We start from the raw sequence: 15,552 nt of genomic DNA on the forward strand, positions 1-15,552 counted from the left end.
ACTGGCTATTTGCCATGTTTTCAAAAAAAGATCAAATCAGTCTGTTTGGGTTTTAACGGTTTAAATGCTTGTGAAAGGTGTCCGAGCGTAACACAAGAAAAGCAATGATGATCAAGGTTTCAAAGGGTTAACAGAGCAAACGCACCTACTTGATTTCCACCTTTGTTAACGTTTATATTGGCCATCTTTGGCATAACAAATTTTAAATTTCCATGAAAAGAATATGAATCTACACATAAGACAGGACGTATTCTTATTAGTCCTTACCTGTCCTATCCAGGTCTCTTTGGTCCTCAAGGGTCAGTCTCCGTTCACTATAAACATATGTAAAAAATACATCCATCACTTATTAAAATTACCACAACACAGACTGAAAGCCAGTTTCCACCTCTCTCACCGGTTGTGGTCCTTCTCCACCGTCTCGAGGCCCTCCGGAGCCTGGGGAACCTTCCTCACCACAGTCCTGGAGCTCACTCTAAAGTGAGACCATATATCACACGGACACCTGAAATGAGGTCTGGAGAACTCCAGAAATCGCTGAGATGGTTAGACGGGGTTTCTGGGAAAATATAAACGTATACAGACAAGTGTTTCTAATATTTTGTCGACCCAATTTATGATAGTAGGCTAAGAGATCTTAGAAAATAATAGCAACACTTCTCTGTGTAATGCCTTACAGTTCAACAGAGCCACAAACTACAGTCTCAAAAATGATCATAAAACTGAATAAATAATTCTCTAAAATAGTTCAAACAGAAACATTGTAACATCATAAATGAATATTTACATGATGAAAAATATGCCTAACAATGGACAAGTGGATTGTTAAAAATTCCTTCACTGTACTCAGGATAAATGATGTGTGTTTTTGGGGGGGTCGGTTGTGCTGCCAATTATTTTAAAACAGCTAAATATTTCATCAAAATTAAAAGCTAATAAAAAGATAATTGGGATTCTGATAACAGACAGAGAAGCTTGAGAAAATGCTTTTTGGTTTCTAATCTTTACATCTTTACAATGCAATGCAGTAAAAATATGGGATACACAGACTGCTTGTCCTGCTGTAAAATGAGTCTTAGATTCATGAAAGGACAAATTGTCAAGAGGGGAAAAAAAATGTAAGAGCCGTCATATAAAGGAATTCTCTGTACAATTTTGTCCTACATTTGAAACGTAATAAGATGGAGAAGACATTTCAAATGTCAAATGCTCTTCTGTTGACCTAAAAAAAACCGAGTGCGACAGAGGAAATAAAGGACAATAAAGCAGCCTGAGACAGAGTGAATCTCAAAAAATCTTAACAAGGACATCCATGAAGAACAGTACAAGATGCACAGTGTAATCTGACAAAACAAGGCTCAGCCCGTATGTACAGTCAGGCTGATGTACATATGATGCTGTTTCAATATTCCCAAATATACATAAACAGATATGCACATTGTTCTATGCAATTTAACTTAAAATGCTTCTGCTATGGATCTAAAGACACGAGTGAGTCTTTAAATTACTCTTTCGCCAAAATACTGTTCATATCGTAAAAAATAAAGTATTTTTGTGTCACAGCTGACATCACAGGTTTAACATACCAAAACAATAATTTAATAGTTTGACAAAACTATCCCAACTCGAGGTCAATCATGTGGTCGTCATGGAGTCCACTCAGACGTCATGGAGATGTAGAGGTTGTGATGTCATCTGTAGCATTTTTAAGATTTCTTTTTCAAGCTGGATTTAAGTTCCCTGAATCCAGATCTTAGAATCCACCCACTCCGCTGAGTTCACGCTGACTGATTCGTCTGGCATCGTGACATAAAACGGTTGTTTTTTGGTTAAAATTAAATGCGATCCAGTGAATGCTGCGGAGGGAGAACAACCGTTTCAAGCCTTTTTCAAGTGTTGTCAATCAGTGCGCCAGAACCAATAAGGAGTGATAACGACAACGGTGATGACCGCTGTAGACAAGATACACGCTGCTATCTCCGGACATTGACGTTTGTTTTACTTTGCTCTGCTCCATTATTCAAATCCCGAAAAAAACAGGTATGTTGGCATGGCTACTATCAGTGTGGACTTAAAAAGATTCAGATTAGTCTCGATGGTGCGGTGTTGACGGTTTAAAGCCCATGAAAAAGCTGGTAAGACGACCTTGACTTGAGATTTTCTTTGGTCAAACTATTTCCAAGAATTAAGTCTCAGGGTAATAATTTCAATCACCTCCTCATCATGGAATAATTTATAAATTTAACATGCAACGTGATGGATAACATAGTTAAGAACCTGACTCACATTTGGGTGGTCAATTCTATATTTTCATAAAATAAAGGAACCATTAATTGGGCGCGATTTTAGGCATAAATTGACTGTATCCTTTAATAAACAATCCATGGATCTGATGGCCATTTTCTTTTAGCCTGACTACATTCTTAGAGCAGACCTAAAATTGAAAACAAATATTAAAACATACAAAAAACACACCAACATAACACAAAACATCATCAGACACCATATAACACAGTCATTGTGGTTCTTCAAGTGTGTTCAGTCAGTAGTAAGCACATGAGCTCATGAAGGAAATACATTAAAAGTGCTAAAACATACAGACAAAAAGGCCTCGTGCAAGAATCACTGTACTAACAGATTTGATTTGTTCTTTTCTTATTCTTCAGGAAAACTTGTCTGGTTTGCCACATTTACAGAAAGGGTTGTTTTCAGGTTTCATTTTAAGACCGATTTCACTATAACTGGGAGAGAAAAAAATAAGAAAATAAAAAGACCTGACACCAATTACTTAAGACTCTGGGTAATTTTTGCCCAAATATTTACTTTAATATAAAACGTGACATTTGGGTGACAGCAATGCTAGTTGTGTCATTTTCAATGTCAGAAAAATAGATTCATAAGATCGTACCTTTGATGTCTTAGCACTTTTAAGACTTTATTAAGACATTTTAAGATCAATCAAGGTCTTAACTTTGGCCCCTGTTGGCCACTGTACATTTCTGACTGCAGGATGTGAAGCTCAGAGGTGTGTTATTCTCATTTTTACTTAGACTGCTAATATATTTTTGAGAAAAACTTCCCCATGAATGGAGCAGAACATTTTATAGCATTCTTAGAAACAATGATTATCCAAATGATGAAATTGCATAAACGCTCACCTACTTGTAAACATCTGAAAAGAGGAATGTGGTTGTTTAGTCAGTGGATCTGACAAAAAAAACAATACAAACAAGCTTAAAAAAAGTAAGAGGGTACAAAAATTCTTGCACAAGGCCTAACATAAGTAAAACTAGAGTGCATTCCCTGGTCTACCTGTGTGAATTAGGCTACTTTTCTTTAAATTAAAAGTTCCCCTTTCTTCCTCAGGTCACTGAAGTCAGTCAGCAGCTGGACGATTGATAGTCTCTACATGGACAATTGTGTCGGAGCAAGCGTGTGTGACAGGGCAGCAGTGAAGCCACTCAAAGTTCTCATCATGCTCTCACAAAGGCACCTGTCTTCTGATGTGAACATGAGCGCAGGTATCAGCTTGATCCCTGATGTGCTGCCCGGCTCACACACTAGAGGTCACTACGCTTCTAAGTCGTCTTCAAGGCTTTCATCATTTTCAAATACTTCCTTTTAATGTTTTGGTCCCTGTGAGTCTAAACGGTGCAGTTCTCTATACTGACCCGAACTCAGCCATCCAGGCTTCGTATTTTTCCAGGTCGGCAGCAGAGACGGACTTTGAGATCTTCTTGAGCGTGAGGGTGAAGTCCTCCATGGTCACGGGCATCTGCAGCTCGTCTTTGGACAGAGCTCGGATCTCCTCCGGGCTCAGGCCTTGGATTCGACGACGCATTGCCATCATGGACGCATCCCTGATGTGCATGTAAAAACGGGAGTAGAACGAGCAGGAGGGTTCAAACACACACACATAAAACTTATTTTTTTGCTCCCTAAACTACTTTATTGATTCCCTACATGAATAGTTGTGCTCCTGTCAAAATAGACTCCAGGCTGTGATCATTAAGCCACAACCGGCTGATATCCTGAAGGTTGTGTGTGGATGATAGTCACACACACACATTCAAGGTCAATGAAATAATGCAAGCTGGAGCTTAGCAGAGACGATATGGGCAACATGAAATACCTGCCATTCTTAGCGTAGCTAGTGCAGAGAGAAACACACCAAGGACATGGTGGTGAGGAGACGTGTGACTAAAGCAACGATTAGAAATAATGTCCAGCATATTCACACGCTCCAATAATCATTGCATACTTTAAAATAATTATTGGTATTATCTGTTTATATTTAAATGTGTGTCACATAATTAATGAGGAAGCTACAAATGTTTTGATAATCATCACTTCACTCTTATAAAGAGCGATCTGAATGTGTGTCTGTAAAGCCCCCTGAGGCAAATTGTGATTTGTGATAATGGGCTTCATAAATAAATTTGTGGGAAATTGTGGTAATTTCATTTCATTACATTTTTCTTTCCGAGTACTGATACGCAGTCCTAAGTACCAAACGCACCTGCAGACGTTGGTGATGTCCGCTCCAGAGTAGCCTTCAATCTTCTCAGCAATTAGGTCCAGGTCCACGTCAGGGGCCACCTCCACCTCCCGCAGGTTGATCTTCAGAAGCTCTACACGACCTACAGCTACACACACACACACACACACACACACACACACACACACACACACACACACACACACACACACAAAGAAAGGTTATTAGGATGGTTGTGTTCAGCCTCTATTAGATGACTACAGTGATCAGTGCTCTAGTTAATCATGAGGTTAGTCTGTGGACGATGAGGTCACCTGTGGGGAGGGGGATGTAGATACGCTTCTCGAGCCGTCGTCGTAACGCCTCATCGATGTCCCAAGGGAAGTTGGTGGCAGCGAGGACCATCACCATCTTAGAGGGGTCATCATTCTCCAGAGCTCCCCCGACACCTGGTCAAAAACACACAACACTGCAATTAAACAAGGAAATGCACATTACTGTGTCATTCATGACATATGATACTGTAATTTTTTTGAACGTTCAAGTTTTTTTTTTTAAATGAACCCCAAAAATATCTCTATTAGAAACTCCTTCAAACTTTCACCTCCTAACTTCTCTTTTCCACTCACCATCCATCTGAACCAGGAGCTCTGATTTGACCCTGCGGCTGGCTTCGTGTTCATCAGATGTTCCTCTTCTGCCACAGATGGAGTCGATCTCGTCGATAAAGATGGTTGTCGGTGCATAAAACCGGGCCTAAGAAAAAGAAGAGACTTTTTCTGTGCCACTTAAAAAAATATTTAAATCTACAGTTTGTTTTGTGAGGTTAAACACACCACATGCGTGTACATAAACGTACCATTTCGAACAGCAGACGAACAAGTTTCTCAGACTCGCCCCTGTACTTTGAGGTCAGGGTTGAGGACGATACGTTGAAGAAAGTAGTCCCACATTCTGTGGCCACAGCTTTGGCTAACATGGTCTTGCCTGTCCCGGGAGGGCCGACCATCAACACACCCTGAGACAAAATGTTTAAAAGTAAATCACATAAAGGACACACACAGTACACTGACGCAAAAGTCTCCTGTAAACATCAGGAATATCACTGACGCTCTGATGTCTGACATTTCGGCATCTGTTTTTTGTCCGTTGCTATGGAGACTACATAAACCACAAAAGGACGAGCGTCAGAATCAATAGCATTTTGTAATTGTGTTCCCTGCTGCCCCAGAATCTACACAGACTAATGTGCGTTATATTTTTGTAAAGCGTCTTTGAGTGCCCTGAAAGGCGCTCTATAAATAAAATGCATTATTATTATTTTTTGCAGGATGAGGCAGACAGATTTTCTACATAAAACATTGACGCAGGTTTGATTGATCAGCAAACCTCAGGGGAGGGGCTCTAAAATATTGACAATATGCTATTTTTGCTGAGCATTTCTATTTTTCTTTATCATCATCACTGTGGATAATGTGTAAAATTAGGCTATTATCGATGTGTGGTTCATGAATGAGGGTGACTGATCACTAACTCACTTTAACCCTTTGAAACCTGAGCAAATTAGCTTGATTTCTTTCAAAAACAAGAGAGGAATGCAACAAATGTCTCAACAGAAAGAAACCCAAATTTTAGCAAGAATTTAGTAAAAAGTTTTAAGGAAATTACCTGAAGATAACAGAAAAAAAGAGTAAAACACAAAAACAAACAAGAAAATGACCATAAGAAAGTGCTAAAAAGTATAAATATTTTTCTCTGTAAGATAATTTTAAATATAGAACTGTAAGAATTCTAAATATAGGTTTTGGATATAACCCCCCCCCCTTTTTTTTCCCCTTTTATCACACACACACACACACACACACATATGGATGACAGAACTGCAGAGACCTCTTTACTCTGTGCAGATAACACAATCATGAACTTATTCTTTTTTCTAAAACTACTTTATTAATCTTTTACTTTAATGCATCTTCATCTAAAAAAAGGCTCATCCTAACTAAAAAAAAAGTGCAATTATGCATGCATATATCGGATAAAATGAAAGGCACTGTGCAACTGTCATAAGTGATAAAGTATTGACCCTCACATGCTGCGCCTCAGGGGGAAGAGACCTCACATGATGAAGTTCAGCAGAGGCTGGTACAGAAGAAACTCCATGACTCACGTCGAAAGTGAGAGGCAGCAGGACTTCAATGAAAGAAGTCAGTGACGCAAACACATGTAAGCATTCGCATTAAAGTGTCATTATTGAGAAAAGGAACAGCAGACCGGGGTGCCAGGTTCAACTGTAGCGCAGTTTAAGTGCTGTGTGGGAGTCATAACTTTTAAAAACAGGTTGCACCATACAAATTAGTTACAACATAGAGTTAAGAGTCTGCAAAATTATTCTGCAAGGCACTATGGCAGCCTGTTTAAAGGTCAGCGGCTCAGCAGATTCAAAACATATCTTAGGTTTGCAGAACATTGTGAGCTTTTCATCACCCTCTATTGATTTCTCAAGCATTTTTCTAAGAAAAAAAAAAAGAAAGGCGCACAAAAGAAATATATACAGCTCAGTAAGCAGTACATTTGTGTGTACGTGTGTGTGTGTACCTTCCAGGGGCGACGGATGCCCTTAAAGAAGTCTGGCATCCACATGGGCAACACCACCGCTTCTCTCAGCAACTTCTTGGCATCTTCCAGATCAGCAATGTCGTCCCTGCAGGTCATCCAGAGAACTCAGTGTCAGCAGGGCTAAGAAAAAAACTTATGTGACTGCAAAACATATAAAGGCGCATGTAAGAATCTGTGTATGCAGCCATACCAGTGTACGTTAGGGTTACGGGACACAATATCTCTCTCCAGTGAGTCCACCAGGTCGCTGTCATGTCCAGTGCCATCAAACTTCTTCTGCTCTACATCCCCTGGTGTGTCTCCAACCCCTTTCTTGCCCTAATGAATAAGAAACACATATAAAATCAAAATGTATTATTCCATATATCCCTGTTCTACGGTTCAAGAAAAGCAGGTTCGATTGTCATCCTTTTTCATTTTTATTTATTTTGTTTATCTTTTATATAAACATATGTATATATATATTTAATCTATTTTTAGGTTTTAATTATATATATATATATATACTTATTGTATCTTATTCATTTTTTTACTGGTCCACGAATCTTCAGACCCGCAGATTTCTTCCTCTGTTGCCCCACATGTGTATATGGGTGTTTGTGTGCATATATGTATATATATGTACATGTGGGTGAATTTATGTACAAATATGCGTATGTGTATTTATATACGTACATGTAGGAGTGTATGTATGAATATATATACACATATATGTATATAAACTTATAAAGATTGTATCTTATGTTGCTTTATGTTATTTTATTTATTCTTAAATTCTTTATTCTAATTTTTTGTAATGAAAAGCAAAAAACTGGCAATGTCAGGATTGTATGCAATACTTGGGGTGACAGACTGAGTCATTTCTTAAGGACCTCATGCGTACAACTATCTGCCCACTCAGCCACCGATCAGCTGCTGCAGTCTGACCTTATCGTCTTTTGCTTTTGTGCCTCGGGCGTCTCTGAAACCCGGCCGGTCTGGTTTGGGGTTGGCCTGACCGCGGCCTCCTGGTCCTCGATGCTGCAGACCCGGAGATTCCTTCCTCTGCTGCTTCACTGCACTATTGGGGCGCTTCACTGCAATAGGATTCCTACAGAGACACAAGCACAGGAATTAAATTAAAAATGAGAAACATAAAGAAATAGAAAGACACACCTGCAGACAGAAACAACACATTGCTTTGCAATTAAATAACTGTGCTAAAACATGTGCGACGATGCTCCCGCAGAGTGACATCAACCTTAAACCAGCTCTGCTAGTTTTCTGCAGAGGTAAAGCTCAACATGTCCACTTTAATGGCCAGATGGTGAGTCACAGTGTGCTGGTAGAGATGAAAAAGATTATGCAAATATGTCTCTTTGTACTTCATAGTGCTTCCTTATAGAGGCATTTTGCTCTGCAGACCTTCTGGATCGTATCAATAACAATCAGTTCAGCCAAAAAGTAAAGAAGTTGCCTGGATCAGTGCCTGAGCAGGTGGCTGAAATATAGAAACCAAAATATCCACACACTGCAGCCTTGTTCGCTTGAATGAAATAAGAACTGGCAACCAGACAGCAGTGTCTAGAAAAAAAGTAAAGATGTATTTTGTAACACTGAACCCTACATGGGGAGCACATGAAAGGCTTTGGATCAAAGATGTAACTTCTGCACAGACGCTCACCGGTGTTCTGCAGGGGTGGGAGGAGGCCACACTGCTGGATCCTCGGGTCTCTCCTCAGTTTGAGGGGCAAGTATGTCAACTGGCTTTTCAGACTTAAAGCTCTCGAGTGTTCCCATGATGCCTTTCACCTGCTCATACTCGTCAGTCAGTTCCTGCCTGACCTGGACACAGACAGAGGAAGACAAAGAGTAACCTATCAGAGCTGCATCTAAGAACAGAAAAACACAGCAGTTCTCGTGGATGTGTGGATGTCTGTAAAGGTTTAGGAAAAAGCTTTAATGTCGGACAATGAATAAAAAGTCTATCCCAAGTCGGGATACAGCCTGGAAAGGTCACCAGAATATCACAGGGTAGACACATAGGGACAGACAACCATCTATGCTCATATTCACACCTACAGGCATCTTAAAACCACCAATAAACCTAATGTGCATGGAGGCTCAGGAACCCGGAAAAACCCACACTGACACAGTGAGAACATGCAAACTCTACACAGGGGGCCCCCAACCCTCTGCTATCTACTGCACCAACATGCCACCCAACAACATATTAGATTTAACTTGAAAATAAAGACCCATATACCTGTTAGTGCCACCCATAAACTGTCTATGGTGCCAATTACATGGTGGTAAATTAAAGTCAGTGAGTTGAGCAGGGGTGCCTCTCATTTACTATGCCAGTAATACCGTCTTTGGGGCTCATGGTGTCAGTAAAATTCACTGAATGATTGAGTTGTGAAGAATCTTACCAAGCTAACATTATGAGTAGCATGTCCATAAGCAGCTAACAAACGTTATCTCGAGCAGGTAGCTAACAACTCGGTTTTATACATCCAAAGAACTTCTATAAAAATGAACTGCATGGTAACCAGACCCAGCCTCTAATTGAGACAGGCCTTTATTTGTACAAATGTGTATCCACACCCGGCTTGCAAAAAGGACTGTGCAATTAATTGGGACTAGGCTTATATTTGAAATTTTATGGTAGTATATTTTGGAAGACAAGCCATGGGTCATTAAAATTGTTCCACAGGCCACAATCTGCCCCTGGGCCAGATTTTGGACACGCCCAGAGTAGAGGGCAATGGGAGTCCTGCAAGCTGACCTAAACTTTGTTAATATCAGGTAATTCTTACACCTTTGACATAACAGCATTTACCCAGTAGGTTTTAATTTTCTTTTGGCTGGGATTATCAAACTGAGAGACCAATATAACAAGCATAGAACACTGTCAACAGAGACGTCAGCATTGAAACCTCAAAGCTCTTTTTTTTAACAATCCTTATTTTGTTTTCTTTTTAAAAAAAATATAATCAGTGTTGGCATCAAATGAAAGTGTATTATCACATCTTCAGTGCTGAACTGCAGTCACAGTCTCTTATGTAATTCAAATTCAGCTGTATTATCATGGACCAGTATCACAAATTTGCTTCAAGGGGCTTTAATTATGTTATTAACGATGGTGCAGGCATAATTTTTTTTGGGGGGGGGGGACTCACCTGTTGCCATTTGACTTTGAGTGCAGGGTCTCTGAGGGCCTGACAGTGCTTGTGGATCTGCTGGATGACGCCCTGGTAGTAAACAATGGAGGAGTCATAGTTCCCCAGCAAAGCATACTCACGGCCCTTCTTGGCGTTGTCACATATGTCTGCCAAATTCATCCTGAATAACAGCTGTAAGATAAGGAGGAAAACAAACGAAAGCTTAGCACTTTGACTGAGCACTGGCACAATGAGTTGGCTCGTGTTAGCTAGCCTTAAAGTAGGTCAAAAATCACTTCTTAATCAAAGAGCCCAATGTCCTCATTTTATAAAAATCCTCCTTATTACAGCATGTTGCACCTCTAAAGTCAGTTGCCTATCAGAAATAATAACAGTGCTAGCGTTCACTAACGTTACACGAAGCACTTTAGTTAAGCTAGCTAGTGTCAGAGACTGTGATTTTAAGTTAACATTTTAATACCGCTGTGATTTCACCTGACGTTTATATCAAGCTAATATTCAAATTAGCTTATTTTCTTGTTTACACGCAGTCTTATGCCGGCGTTAGCTTCTGTTAGCTTGCAGCTAGGCCACAGATGGCAAACAAAACGAATCGTGTTGCAGTAAATAAACGCCAGTTAATCTCCCCCCGGCATGTGTTAAGCGTTAAATATGCATGTAGACAAAAACAACCAACGTTATATTCTTTAAAACATATATAACATGAAGATAATCCTCATACCTGCATGAAAAGCACCTGTTTGAGATGTTTATTGTTGATTTAGAGGTCCGGTGTTGAGGAAAGTGTTACCATGGCCGCAGAGAGACGCCGCGTGAGGAACACAGGCGGCGCGATTACTGTGCTGCATTCATGTACATGCCGCAGGATGGGAAATATGATAATCCAGGTAAGTGACGATGATCGAGGTCAAAAACACCAAATAGAGAAGTTGGAGAGCTGATTTTACTCTACGGCGACGTGTATGTGTTGGGTTTTTTATACTACAGACATCGAAGTCCAAGGAAAATTTCCCACTGGGACAATAAAGTCTATCTAATCTAATATTTCTAATCACATTTGTCGAAACATACTTTTAACTAGATAATTTACAGGATTTTCTCGAACATATCATCAGAGCTATAGTTATGCACGTTGACCACCAGTCGTCGCTGAAATCCTGTAAAATATTTCACACTAAAAGATGCTGAAAACTCATAATAAAGTCCACTTAACTCTTTCAAACCTGGATTGACATCTGTTTTGTTGTGATGCCTTCAGACGCCTTTCACGAGCTCTTCGACTCATTGAAACCCGAGTATTTTTTTTTCGAAATCTTTTGAAAACTTGGTGAGAAAAAAGCAATGACCACCTTGAAATGTATCCCAAATTGTTATAAATTCATTAAAGGGGACAAGAAAATCACTTTCAAATTACTTTAAAAAAAAAAAGAGGCGAGGGTTGTTTGAAAATGATCCAAAAAATAGGGAACAATGTCCAGAAAACTATTTTTACAATTATAATACTGTATATTTAAAATTATGTTACAAAAATCATATAAAATAAATATATATTTTCACCACCTGCTTATTTTCAGGCAATTTTATTGTAACTTTTCTAGCAAATTTTTAGGCCATGCCTTGTTAAGTTGCTCATTGCATTCTCCCCATGTTTTTGAAAGAAATCAAACCAGTTTGCTAAGATTTCAAAGGCTTCTTAGCTATTCTATAGTGTTCGATCATATCAAATTAACTTCATTCGCAGATTTATTTTATTTAATTATATTAAAATTGCAGATGTTTAGAATTTCCTGTTTTTCTCAACACCTCAAGGACTCCTTGTCCATGTTGGCTGAATGGATAAAGGGTGATGTTAGTTTCACGATAAGCAATAAAATATATTCATAATGTGTAAGTATTTGAGTCCATTATGATTATGAATCTGGCATGTCTGCTGCATCATCAGTACCATCACACCAACACACCAGAAACCTCAAACATTTTTAATCACACTGATAAAACCACTTTTATTGATTTGCAGCACAACATTCTCACAAATCTCCATACTGTTGAAAAGTGTTTGCATTACTGTACACATGCAAAATCAGTCAGTTGTGACTTTATATCATACCATCAGTACCTTCCAGCATTACAATTTTCAAACGCAGCTGAGCAGCATGTCTTCACTCATTGTTTTCAAGTGAAATATGTAGATTTGCATTTTGTCCCAGAAGACATTTTTTTCACTGGTGAGCTCTCTCCAAAGAAATGTGTAGGCGAATGAGCTGACACAAAGCTGGTTATGTTCGTATTAATATTTGAGAAATACACGTTCAGCAACAGCAACAAAACTCAGTCTGCATTTGACATTTTTTAAGAACTGAAATATCACTTTAAAACATAACTCAAAGAAAATGATTGCACTTTTTTATTCACAGTTTCAGTTAACCTTTTTGGTCCCTCTACGTACACTGAAATCTAATTCGTTCCATAATTCACTGTATGTTTTGAATACTGTAGATATGTTGGAGTGCTACTAGACGGCTGATTGCATATAATTTGTCTACGCATTAAAGTGCATTCTGCAATGCTCTGTTGTTTTTTTGTTTTTTTTTTCCACAAAGTGATTTTATGTGCAATTTAGGCTACAAATGTTTGGCATACCTCCATTTTCATTCATGCATTTCATTGAAATGTTGATTTAATATTGTGCAAACTTAAAGGCCCATACTGTCACAAGCTGTGCCTTGCATCAGGCAGGGAAAATGTAAAACCATGGTACACTTCTCTATTTTCTACCTTCTGAATTTCACCTTTCTGATTTCAGTCTCAGCGTTGCAAAGAAACGCTGCTTTCCTCAGCACCATTATTGATTCTGAAGGCTGTGAATCATCCATACTGAGCGAGGGTGACCTCAGCATTGACATATTCCTGCTTCCTGCTCCCTCTGGCTCCACAGTTGCCTCAGGTTGCTCTCGCTCGGCTGCTTCAGTCTCAGCGGTTTGTGGCTCTTCAGTCTATAAGCCAAAGTCAGAAATATGGCGTCGACATGTTCTTTCTCTGCAGGCTCCTTGGCCGACGTCTCAAACAGTGGGAAGTTGTAGCTGTCAGCGAGACACTGCGCAGCCGAGGTGGGGACGACCCGGCGGTCCCTCAGGTCGCACTTGTTGCCGACCATGATGCGGGGCACCAGGGGCCCCACGCAGTGTCGGCTGCACTCCTCGATCCACTCGGGGATGCTCTCGAAGGAGGAGAGGCTGGTCACGTCGTACACGAAGATGACGGCATGGACGCTACGGTAGTAGTGCTCCACCATGCTCTTCCGGAAACGCTCCTGACCTGCCGTGTCCCAGATCTGCAGCTGGCACAGCAGAAACAGACACGGATGTGACTGAATAATACTTAAAAGGATAAGGCTACTGTTATTCTATATGTTTCTTATTGTCAACAAAAATAAAGCCATTAATGTATTAGTTAATATATCAATATATTGACTTCCTTACCCTGTCTGTGGCATACTACTGAATTATTATTCTCATACAGATGTGTATTTTTTCACTTTTGAAAAAATATTTTTTCACTTTTGAAAAAATATTTTTTTTATTGGTGCAAAAAACAAAAGTGATAAACAGTAGTGGCTTACAAGTAAAACCATGATAGGAATTATGTAAAAATGTCCATAAAAGAGGCAGTTACATCTGGGGAGCAATCTATATATAAATATTGATTAAAAACAACAACAACCACCACCACCACCACAATAATAATAATAATAATAAGAAGAATTGTTGATACACAAATTATACACATGGTTATACACAAATACAAAAAAATCATAGATATTTTGGGAGAAAAAGAAAGAAAAAAAATCAAATAAAAAAAACTGGGTGGTCATGGTATGTTAATAGTATGGAAGGACTGCAAAATCTGTTTCACATTAACACAGTATTGTATACTATGACAAATTGTGATATGATATAGTATGGGACATTAGATAAGGTACAAGATAGTAATATATATATATATATATACACATATATGGCACAGTACATGAATAAAGCATAAGTATATATATTATAGAATAATATAGTATAAGAATATAATACAATATCACATATAAACAACATTATAGCATGGTATAATACTGTAGATAGGCAAGTGAAGTGTATTATAATATAGACTGATATATAGTAGATAGAAATAAAAGTAGGCTGTAATAATTATTTGAAAGTATGGTAAATAGTCCACAAAGATGTACATTTGTTTAGCCTTTACTTTACACAGTTTATTCTAGGGTTATAGTGTCGACTGTAAAACGATAGTGTGTTTTATTGTGAGCACAGCAACTGATCATTTTAAAGAGGTAGGCCTTAATTTTGTAGTAGTGCCATCCCAAAGCACAGCAAGTTAATGTCTGACAACTGACTCCAGGTCAGCCTGTGTCCACCTCTGAACCGCAGCTTAGGCACACTGCAGCGGTCACCCTGTAGGAAAATTCAGGTGTGTGTGTCCGTGTGTGACATTAACGTGTAAGTGTGTGTGGGTCCTCTCACCTTGATACTCTCCCCATCGAGCTCCAGCGTCCTCTCTCTGAAATCGACCCCGATCGTTGCCTCCGGGTTTTTCAGGAAAGTGCCCCCGCAGAATCTGTAAGTCAAACACGTCTTCCCCACATTTGAGTCTCCTATCACTATTATCTTAAAAATCCGAGCTTGTTTAGTCTCATAATCGTGTTGAGAGGACAGCTCTAAGGAGTCATTTTGACCGAAAACGGTGTGAAATTCGTCCCCAGGTTTGTTTTCTATTGCCATCTCTCATCTTCTCGCGGTCTGGATGTGACGGGTGCTGAAACATCGCGAGACTGCGATGAGCCGCTAGACGGTGGTGTTCATAAGCTGGGCCAAATATCTATTTCAATTTTTTTATTTGGTGCCAAACAATAAAAAAGTTCAAGTTAAAAAAACAATCTATTGCCTTTTTAAAAAAAACCCCAAACATTTTAAGTATTTTATTTAATATTATTTTAATATTATATTATATTTAATATTATTTCACTTTATTTTTTTTATTTAATTGAATTTTAATTCAATTTCAACCCTATTCAAATGATTTTTTTTTTGTGAAGTTTTATTACACATTTATTAAATCTTATTTTTTTATAAATGAATTAAATTTTACTTTCCACATGACATTTCGTGTGGAAATGTCATGACAAATTAATCAACAACAAATAACGAGTAGGGGTAGGAATAAATAAGTGAGTACTTTTACTTCACACCATTTCAGACATGTGATATT

At 38.8% G+C, this 15,552-nt stretch overlaps 2 protein-coding genes across 2 annotated transcripts; both read right to left on the reverse strand.

Annotated features, from left to right (window-relative positions):
- Positions 1-1,384: 1,384 nt before the first annotated feature.
- On the reverse strand, positions 1,385-11,083 carry katnal1 (katanin p60 subunit A-like 1). The gene is made up of 11 exons (XM_042494944.1): positions 11,000-11,083; positions 10,276-10,449; positions 8,778-8,938; positions 8,042-8,204; positions 7,305-7,432; positions 7,094-7,199; positions 5,358-5,516; positions 5,128-5,254; positions 4,813-4,947; positions 4,520-4,646; positions 1,385-3,860 (listed from the first exon to the last, which is right to left on the reverse strand). The coding sequence occupies exons 1-11, from the start codon at positions 11,003-11,005 to the stop codon at positions 3,662-3,664; spliced, it is 1,485 nt and encodes a 494-aa protein (XP_042350878.1). The 5' UTR covers positions 11,006-11,083; the 3' UTR covers positions 1,385-3,661.
- A 1,190-nt stretch (positions 11,084-12,273) lies between these two features.
- On the reverse strand, positions 12,274-15,073 carry zgc:101559 (Ras-related protein Rab-33B-like). The gene is made up of 2 exons (XM_042494945.1): positions 14,808-15,073; positions 12,274-13,615 (listed from the first exon to the last, which is right to left on the reverse strand). The coding sequence occupies exons 1-2, from the start codon at positions 15,063-15,065 to the stop codon at positions 13,169-13,171; spliced, it is 705 nt and encodes a 234-aa protein (XP_042350879.1). The 5' UTR covers positions 15,066-15,073; the 3' UTR covers positions 12,274-13,168.
- Between the last annotated feature and the right edge of the window lie 479 nt (positions 15,074-15,552).

The sequence above is a fragment of the Plectropomus leopardus genome, chromosome 10 (assembly GCF_008729295.1).
Source record: "Plectropomus leopardus isolate mb chromosome 10, YSFRI_Pleo_2.0, whole genome shotgun sequence".
Lineage (NCBI taxonomy): Eukaryota > Metazoa > Chordata > Actinopteri > Perciformes > Serranidae > Plectropomus > Plectropomus leopardus.

Coding starts and splice junctions, on each gene's coding strand:
- katnal1 (XM_042494944.1), bottom strand. Junction 8,205..8,777: donor CCCACCCCTGCAGAACACCG/GTGAGCGTCTGT, acceptor GTGTCTCTGTAG/GAATCCTATTGCAGTGAAGC. Junction 7,200..7,304: donor CGTAACCCTAACGTACACTG/GTATGGCTGCAT, acceptor GATGACCTGCAG/GGACGACATTGCTGATCTGG.
- zgc:101559 (XM_042494945.1), bottom strand. CDS start 15,065: ATGGCAATAGAAAACAAACCTGGGGACGAATTTCACACCGTTTTCGGT. Junction 13,616..14,807: donor TCGATGGGGAGAGTATCAAG/GTGAGAGGACCC, acceptor CTGCTGTGCCAG/CTGCAGATCTGGGACACGGC.